At 43.4% G+C, this 10,052-nt stretch overlaps 1 protein-coding gene across 1 annotated transcript; it reads left to right on the top strand.

Annotated features, from left to right (window-relative positions):
- The first annotated feature begins 1,285 nt into the window (after positions 1-1,285).
- On the top strand, positions 1,286-2,821 carry LOC111874231 (kinesin-like protein Klp10A). The gene has a single exon (XM_023869547.1). The coding sequence runs from the start codon at positions 1,286-1,288 to the stop codon at positions 2,819-2,821; it is 1,536 nt and encodes a 511-aa protein (XP_023725315.1).
- Positions 2,822-10,052: the final 7,231 nt, after the last annotated feature.

Raw genomic sequence — 10,052 nt, 5'->3', positions numbered from 1 at the left:
GGTAAGGTTAACTCCAACAGTTAACTAACCCTGTTTATAACATCTCGGCATGGACCATATGGGAAATGCTGTTCCTCAGGCCATGCCATAGCTCTAGCGGTTAGTCACTGGCTTCCCACTGCGGCAGCCTGGGTTCGATCCTTAGTCTGGTCAAGTGGCATTTGTGGTGGTCAAAGTGGCGCTGAGGTGGGTTTTCTCCAAGTACTTTGGTTTCCCCTGCCAATCTTCATTCCACCAAATTCTCCATCATCATAATCACCTGGGGAGGCTACAATAGGCCAATCAGTGGCCGCCATGCCAAGTGGACCCAGTTGGACTCCACCCCCCACTATGCGAATTTAAATTTAACAAGAATTAAACACTGTTTCTCTGTTGCACTGCAACTCCTCCTGTGGAAACATGCTTGATTGCAGAGCTGTTACTTAGCAATGGCTGCTGTATAGTTGCTTATTTTGCAGTTCTAGCCTTGCAACAGATGCACATGCCATCATATTATTGTCCTCCTCAAATCCTTTCTCTTCTCTCCACCTTTTCAGACAAACTTACCACTTTCCTTACGTTTGACTCACGGTAAATGAAGTGTTCTTAAAATGAGGGATACCTATATTTGTGAAAATCACTTAACATGGACACAGAGACACAGCTCACCTCACGTTCAGCCTTTATTCTTTGAAATGTTATTGGCACAGGATACTTCTCTTCTTCTGCATCTGACACTGGATGACTTCTCTACTGAAAACACCTACTTAGAACAGATTTACTTATTAAACCTTATTATCGAGAGTAGATTGTAAATAAGCTTTTATTTAAATAAAAATATCGTGATATGCTTGAAATTCGGAATGTTGGAGCCAGAAAAGGCGTCCGTTCCTAGGCAACGTCTTGGTATACACGTTTTCGCTGCAACGGATACTCTGAGAATAATGCAGTAACTGTGGAAACGGTGTTTCTATTGACTTGGATCGAAGCCTAGCAGCTGTCTTTACATCGTGTGCTGGAACGAGAGGGTTTTAATTCGTTATATTTACCAGTAACGAGTGTTCAGTAAATCTGATAATTCGATACCTTGCTTCTCGTCACTAACATGTGAGACCAAGTTTCAGAAGTGGTACTGAAGTATATGGATTGGATCGAATCATTGGCCTGCATTTAACTGTGTATCATTTGAGTTGGACCCACGTGACGGTTAATCATGCCGGAATTGGAACGTCCGATAAGCACTGCAAATAGGGTCACAAATTTTATAAACTTAATCCGAAATAGGAAAGGGGCTTTTATAAAGAGGATGGAAGCCAATATTAACAGTGCCATAAGAGCCATTCAAAAGCTGACGGAGACCAATAGAACCCCCAATCGGCCCCAGTATGAGGAGACATTGAGGTATCGGGAGGGACACGTAAGGTGGCCTGCTGCTCTGGACAGCCATTTAGAACAACAGAGCGCTACCACGCCTCGAGATGTGGAGAACATCTCTCATATATCTACTCCGCCCTCAGTTACGAGCCGTGCTATCAGGAAGCAGAGGTTGCAACAGCAGCACAAACCTGAACTGATATCAAAACAGAGAGGAGCAGGACAGGGACAGCGTAGGAATGTGCTGAAGGTGATTGAGCGAATGAAGAAAAACCGCGAGCAGCAACGTCAGCTACACGCGAAACTGAAAGAGAAGGAACTTCATATAATGATGCGTCAAGGGACCCCAAACTGGGAGTTTCTGCATATGATAAACCAGTACCGTAGTCGTATTGTGTTCCGCCCTCTGCAAGAGTCAGACCCCGTGGAGGATCATCAGATTACAGTTTGCATCAGGAAGAGGCCGCTTAACAAGAGCGAGTTCACCAGGCAAGAGGTGGATGTGATCTCGGTGCCCAGTAAAGACGAGATTATTGTACATCAGCCCAAAGTCGAAGTGGATCTCAAAAAGTTCTTAGAGAACAAACGCTTCAAATTTGACTACGTTTTTTATGAGACCTGCTGCACTGAATTGGTCTACAAATATACAGCAAAGCCTCTGGTCCAAACCATCTTCGAGGGCGGAATGGCAACATGTTTTGCTTATGGGCAGACAAGAAGTGGCAAAACCCATACAATGGGCGGTGACTTCCAAGGTAAGACACAAGACTGCAAGAAAGGATTCTACGCCATGGCAGCCGAAGATGTATTTAAATTCCTCAAGTCACGTAAATATAAGAAAATAAACCTGGCGGTATTTGCAAGTTTCTTTGAGATCTATGACAACGATATCTTCGATCTGTTGGCGAATAAAGCCAAAGTGCACTTCCTAGAAGATGGTTGTCATCAAGTAAATATCGTGGGGCTGACTGAAAAAGTAGTCGACTCAGTTGATGAGGTCATTGAACTGATAGATCGTGGTAACACGGCAAGAGCTTCAGGAAATACATCGGCGAATCGCAATTCTTCACGGTCCCATGCAGTATTCCAGGTTGTGCTCCGGACAACTGGCACCGATCGCATTCATGGCACGTTCTCACTGATCGATCTAGCGGGTAATGAGAGGGCAGTAGATATGAATCCTCCGAACAGGCAGGCAAAAATGGAAGGTGCGGCGATTAACACGTCACTACTAGCTCTAAAGGAGTGTATCAGGGCGTTAGAAAGGAAAGATGCTCATATCCCATTTCGAGGAAGCAAGATCACTCTAGTGCTCAGAGATTCCTTCATCGGGGAGAAATGCAAGACATGTATGATAGGGACGATTAGTCCAGGCATGGCTTCGTGTGAAGACTCCCTAAACACACTCAGATATGTGGATCGCGTAAAGGAACACAGAGCGACATACAAGCAACGAACAACCTCGTAGAAACCGCACGATGAGATCTCAAAACCCAAGTTGCACAAGTAGAAGGACGAGGTCGGTGAGGATGTTAGGAATCGGCGTACGTACGGTTAAGCAAGTTCGACTCGTTGACATTCTGGTCCGTGGCCTGCTGCGAATTCGAGACTCGTGGTCACCCCTCCAAAAGTCTCACATTTGCTCGCTGTCCCACAGGATCAAGTTTCTGACGTCCTGCACGACGTCCCTGAGGCAGCGACTTGATAGCGTCACCACCCTTCGAGCAGTTGGCCCACCGCGCCCTTCTTAGAACTCACGAGTACTGCATTTGTAAGGAAGCAGCCCATGCCTTCGTCGACAGGATAAAGGAAAGTTACATGAAACAACAGCGACTCACCTGAGGCGAGAAGACACCGAGTGACGCCCCCAGCTGAATGACGCCAATAGAGCAGCTGGAACATTCAACAGTCTCCGAAGAACGAAGGCCTGACGCCATAAAAGCTATAATAAGAAACGTCGAGCCCAGTATGGCGTTGCGTTTCCACTCGCGAGTGCAATAAGCGACGTAAGAGTCAGAGACCCCTTCAGAACAGAAGACACTTCGGTATTGCTGTTAGCTCCTCGGGACGAACGGCCTTAAGGGGGAAGAAATGTGATATGGTGCCTCAAGGGTGGAATACTGGAACCAGAGAAGACGTCTGTTGCTAACCAAGGGCTTGATAAACACGATTCCCCGGCAACAGATTCCCGATCGACCGACCGGTCAGTGGGCAGGAGTCTCAGTAGTCAGAGTCGTAAAAGAGAAGCGTGCAGTTAAGGGTCCCACGGGGCCAGGAACCAAGAATGATTGTGGTGGCGAAGACCAACATTCCATTTCCAAGGATAAGAAAGAAAGAAAATAACATCTGCACGGACACAAAATTTGATACCACTTCCAACAGTCTATCCACTGCTGCGCGCGCATCATTGGCCTAGGTCACATGCTACTTACCGCCAGCTCCGTAGCAACGGGCATCCCTGATTAGACTACTCCAGGTTTCGGCGGACGTACCACAATTTATAGAAAAGTTTTGTAAGCATGAGGTTCATCATTGTCATTACGGAGTTTCGGGTTACCATAACAGCGGAATGATGAAATTATTTAAATAATAATGATAATGTAATTATTCAGACATTCCAAATTTCTATTGATTTTCTTTCATTTGTTCTCACTTTGTAATTGGGGCTTGGGCTGTTGAGCTAGCACGCAAATAAATACATTATTATTATTATTATTACATCAGTAAGAGTTTATTGTTTTATTTACTTGCCGAGCTTGTCAGTGATTGGCCGGTANGCTAATAATAGACTTAGCACGAATATAAAAATAGGCACACGTACAAACAGAAAAATATTCTATTGAGTTTTTTCAAGTACAAGCAGACGTTGGGGCAGTTGGAGGGCTATGACTGAGGGAACAGCAGTAGTACCGTGTTACCGTTACCACTGGTAACGACTCCACGAATCTGCAGTGGTCACTGTCACACAAATATATGTTTTTAGCTTTGCACCGACGACACGGTTTCGGCCCAAATTTGCTATCGTCAGGTGAGACATGAACATATGAAAATGACGACAGAATTTAACTGAACTATAATGCCAGAATCAATCTGAATATCTTTTTTAGTTACCGATCCCATTAAAGGGCGTGTACACATTAAACTTTTAGAACGAATAAATGACATAAACATTAAATAAGAAATGAAAATGAAGCCCTGTAAGGGCGAGGAAGGTAGTGGGATTGTCCAAGGGGAATGGGACGTTTGGGGACATTTTAGGAAATATATGGTAGAAGTTATAAGGTGGGTATCTTTAAGTCTAGGGACGTGGTTAAAGTACATGCGCATTAGATTATGACGTAAGAGCGATGGAGTATAATTGTTGGTGGACCTGAAAACATCCTGTTGTTTTGTAGAGCTGTTTTTTAAGAACTTTTGAAGCTCATAGTTTGCTTATTCAGTATAACGGTGATTTCAGAGTTCCCCTCAAAGGCTATCATGGGTACAGTGGTTGAGTGGAAGGCTTATTTGTGGATAGTTTAGTTATAGATGAAAATTGTCAAGTTGTCACGTGAACTTTTCAAGAACATTGCACGAGTAATACTGTGACACGTGTGCTGAGACCCAGAATCGTGAAGCCAGCAGAGAGTCTTAGCTAGGGAACGACTTTGCAAACGCGCGTTGCAAGGCCACGTGATCGCCGCAGCAGACACGCATTCAACAACTGAAGAACTATGGGATGAGATGTTTTCTGTACGGTCCTTGCCGAGGCTATATAACGACTACCAGCTGTCATTTTGAGAGAGTTCAGAGACGGCAGTTAGAAGAATAGCTGGTTGGTGTATGGCCGACAGCCTACAAGGACGTGAGCCTGCGAGCAGAGGAACGTCCATCGTTTGGAGAAGTTACCAAGCAGCGCAGTGAAAACCGTGACCGAGAAAACTTGTAGTTACGTGTATGTGATAGTGATTCTTAAACAGAAGTCACTGGTTTCGTTTTTAAAATGTGCAATAAATCCGGTTACCAGTCCTAATCCTGCATTATCATGCTCCATCGGATGACAGTTAACTTATTTCTCCCAAATATTATATTATTGTTTCGTGTTTCATACGGAAATGTGAGTACTGTTACTTCATGCCACTGTATGCTGAGTCGCTCTGCTTTCCGCACAGACACGTATAGTACCATGTCAGTCTCTTAGTTTAAACGTCTGTCCGTTATCCGAAACAGCCTGGAAAGATAGCCAGCGGATCTTCTATGCATAAAATCTAACAGCTTCGGTAGAGGAAGGAGAAGGACGAGTAACTGTGTGTCAGTAAATTCGCTCCTCAGGCTAATATTATGTAATTTGAATTCCTAATCATGTATCTACATGGCGGCCTCTTAGAAGGAAGCAGTCTAGCTTGCACGTAAATGATAAGCCCACCTTAGAAGCAGAAGAAACTGCTACGAGGACGACAGAACTGGAGTGTCTTTGTTGCAAGAATCATATTGTGTATCATTGTATGGTATTTATTACATGCCCGTGAACACAACAGATTCGAAATAAATAAACCAATATTGTCGTATTAGCGTTTGTTTACTACTCCGTACCTACTACATGTTTCTATCCAGCTGGGTATTGTGGGCGTTCCTGTTCTTTGGTTCTGTTAGTTCCGTTTTGCGGGATGATGTAAGCGGATCCAGTTTCGGAAACCTTGTATCAAATACACCCCAGATAATGGAAAAAGTCCATCAAATAGTTCCTATAGGCCCTAAAGGAACAGCCGTAGGCTCGATCCTCTGCAGACTTACTGCGTTCCGTCTCTGTTTGCAAATACATATCAATGTATCAATGTGACATTAATTCTTTTGTGTTGACTAGTTATCTCGACTCAAGAGGGCGGCATTTATACCTAACAGAGATGAAATAGCAGGAGGTTTGGTAGAATTGCATAATAAGGGAACCCATAATTTTGCTTTTCAGCATATGTCATTAGAGTGATCAGATCAATTTGGGTTGAATTGTCGGGACATGTACCATGCATGAGAATGAATTTAAATGAGTACAAGAATTATGTCAAGAATCCTAAAAGGAAGATACCACTTGGAAAATTTAGGTGCAGACTGAAGGATCATACTGAGATGGATCTTAAAGAAGTAGGACATGAGGTCGTATAATTTATTCCTGTGGTTTAGGCTTTGGCTCGGTGGGGAGTTATTGTGAACACCATAATGAACTTCCGGATTCCATAAAAGGCAGCTCATTGATTATCAGCTTCCAAAGAAGGAAACTGCTTCATCTCTTCTTATACTCTGCCTGGAACCTCTTCTTGATTGCGTCATCGTAAGATAGTGGTGTGTGTCGTCACGTCACGAATAGAAAATTACTAGTGTAATTTTAAACATACAGAGAGAACCAAATCACAATACCGGAAGTCTCGTTGAACACGCAGTACTATACATCCGTGAGGCTACCTGCTGGAGGTATCTCATTTCGCAGACACAACAATAACAGACAAACTCTGAAGGAAGCGCAATGAAATTCCTGTATTCGGATATGACGTCCCGAAAAGTTGTGTATGCCTGGATCAACTGGCATAACTCAGCTCGCTCGACACGAGGCAGTGAAGTTTTGCGGTTCAAGCCTCAACCTCTGAGTCTATGAAGAAACTTTGTTGCAGTGGTGCAGAACATTCCGTATTTCAGCTGAACCCGTGTCAGGCTAGTGAGCGACCACAGGACAAGATGGAAAATCGAAGTTCTAAAGTATGGAGTTCTTCGCGACCCTGAATGTTCAGATTATGGCCCTCAGGGATGTGGCGTCGTGTAGTCTTATAGATGGATACCAGTTCTTAAGCGGAACATATCCAGAGCATGAGGAACAAATTTCCTGCTTCATTGTTATTCACTTCTCTGACCTCCGTTTCCTTTGTATTCCTTTTTATTTAGAGCTTGTCCCTAATCTCGTTATTTCTTTTCTTCCTTCCCATACTTATCTCCTCTTCCGTTGCCTTCGTCTCACTTCCTCTCTTCTTTTTTAGCCCAATTTCATTACTTTGAAGAAATAAAAAAAGAGGCTCATGAGATCCTTTTGTAGTCTGTCTACGTGTCCATCTGTATATCCCACAAGTTTTTAAGGATTATGAGATCATCTTACTATGTCACCTTTATTTTTATTCTCTATGCGATCCGTGTCGTATGACTGGAAAGTAATCAATTTGTTCCTCTCGATTTCTTTCAATTTTTATTTTTCTTCTCCACCCTTTCGGCCCCTCCTTTTCCTGTATTCTTACCCTCCATCTCCATTTCGTCTTTTTCCTTTCATCATTCACCCTTCTCTTCAATATATATATAATTTTGGCTTCAGTTTAGACGTTCTGGTGTTTCAAACTTGTTTGTCTCAAAACCCATTTTAATGGGTCTGTTTTCACCTCATTTACGCATAGGTATCTATTTATTTATGGATCTTTAACTACGCCCCAAGTAGCCCAGACTAAATATCACCGAGCCTACGTTTCTTTTTTTATGGGTTACTTTACTTAAAATGATTAAGGTACCTATATTTTATAGCATCGGTTTGGACGATAGCCCTGGTCTATTGGAAGTACTGTCCTGGCATTTCCTGGAGGGATCCATGACTACGAAAATTCTTATTGAAGATGTCTGGTGTTCCGGTCGTGATTTGAATCGAGTGCCTCTTGAATACGAGTCTAGAAGGTTCACTACTACAATCCTCTTGGTTCTGTATGTCTCGCATAGCCATTCTTGGTGAGGCGTATCACCAACTTTGTACATGCATTGATGTTTACTCGCCTTTGTGCTTTTCGCACTTCCTACCCAATTCCCCTCTTTTAAAGCTTAATGGCTCGGAAACTCCGGGATTAAGTCACTAATTAGTATATTCCTCATACGTAATTACATAACTTTGTTACTTTACTTCCATTATGTTCCAGTTTTCTTGCCCGTGTTTTCTTCTTACAAACTTTAATATGTCTTCTACGTACTTCTACACCGCTATCTTCACGCTTGGATTTCTCTTCTTTGAGGCACAACGTTCCCCCGAAACGTCGGTGAACACTTTACGCAGCCACACCCAAGAAAACAGAACACGTGATTTTCGTTCTACGTACTGTCCTTATCCGCGTTTTCGCATATCCGCTGTCGTATTTCAGTGTCATGACGACGCAGTTGCCGTCTCCCCAATTTTCGCCTCTCCATTCAGTTACATGTGTTCAACTCAGGCTGTTAACAGTTCTCGGAAATTGCGGTTGCTAGTTTCCTTTGTGTTCCCTTGCCCCTAGAGCTACACACTCAGTTTCCGTGACTCATCCCAACCTTTTGAATCAGCCATGTCTTTTTCTTCTCCGTCTCCGCCATAATCAAAAGCTCTGTAGACGCATCTCGTATTTTACGCGTTTTCGAAATCAGCGCCCATTTTCTGGAATAGAGCTCTCGCTTATAGATTCATAATCACCGCTATGATAACCTCAAATCTCGCTCCGATGCAAGCTGTCTGTCTGGAGTGCCCAGCTGTGAGTGAGAAGACCGCACCCAGGCACATGAAGAAGTGTCACATCTCCTGTGATGACAGGTTACATTGCCCCGCAAGCACAACGTCAATTACGGTCTTCCACTTCCTTCTTCGCTACATTCATGATATGTGGGGTTTCTCCCACACAAACAGATTCACACGTCGATACCCCGACTCCCGAGGGGTGCACTATGAACCTGATATGTGGCTTGACCGGTTAGCGGTGACTTCAGTCCGGCCCGATGATTCTGACCATCATTTCCATAAGATTTCCTGAAGATGAAGGAGAGTTGATATCTGCAGGACCGGACGTTGATGCACGAATATTCATGGGACATTATCCATTTCTTGTGGTGTATTTCATACAAGGACGTAGCGGGGACTGGGTCCCTTTCCTTCATGAGGTGTATGGTGAAAGGATCTTACTCAGTTGGGCTCATTAGAAAGAGATAGCTATAGTTCAGTGATCGACACTAGCTCATTCTAGCGGTGCATCTTCCAGGCTGCAGAGCGTCATACCTCAGAAGCTAGTATCTCCGTGAATTTGGAATTTTTGAAAAGAAGAGGGCTCAGTAACATACGGAATTTGGTAAGAGTTAAGTGGGCATAAGTAAGGGATTTATTATGGAAGTAAGGGGCAGTTCGTTGTTTATACCCACATATTGAACTGTCGTAGCGTACGGACCGGCTGCTCGTGCTAGTGAAATCGCTGCGATAAGAAGTGACTGTAAACAAACCCGTCCAAATTCATAAGAGAATTGGAAAACTTGGTAAGTAAACAAACCAAGTGTATAAAACCAAATACAGAACTATAAAATGTTTCCAGTAGGTAACGGACAAACGTATTATAATAATGCAACGAGCCTACAAAACATGCAACAAGCACCTAATCAACAGTGGACATCAGTACCAAACAATCAGGCATTCCCAATCCAGCCAACAATGCAATATCACGGACAACCACAACCCGACAAGTACTACTACATACCAAACAGCCATTACAATCAACCAAATGAGTGCATCCAACAACCTATTCAAGTAACAAATTACCCACAGCAAATAAATCATATGTTATCGATCAGTGAAGAAGAAATAGAAGAAGACGGTGAAACCTCAACTCAATCACCAAATAAAATAAACTGGCAGGTACAGAGAAATAAAAGACGAAAAACAAAGGCGACAAATCAACACAATACCATGAAGGTTG

Source organism: Cryptotermes secundus, unplaced genomic scaffold (genome assembly GCF_002891405.2).
Source record: "Cryptotermes secundus unplaced genomic scaffold, Csec_1.0 scaffold903, whole genome shotgun sequence".
Classification (NCBI taxonomy): domain Eukaryota; kingdom Metazoa; phylum Arthropoda; class Insecta; order Blattodea; family Kalotermitidae; genus Cryptotermes; species Cryptotermes secundus.
The sequence above is the reverse complement of the archived record's forward strand: the minus strand, read 5'-3'. Positions and strand labels throughout refer to the sequence as shown.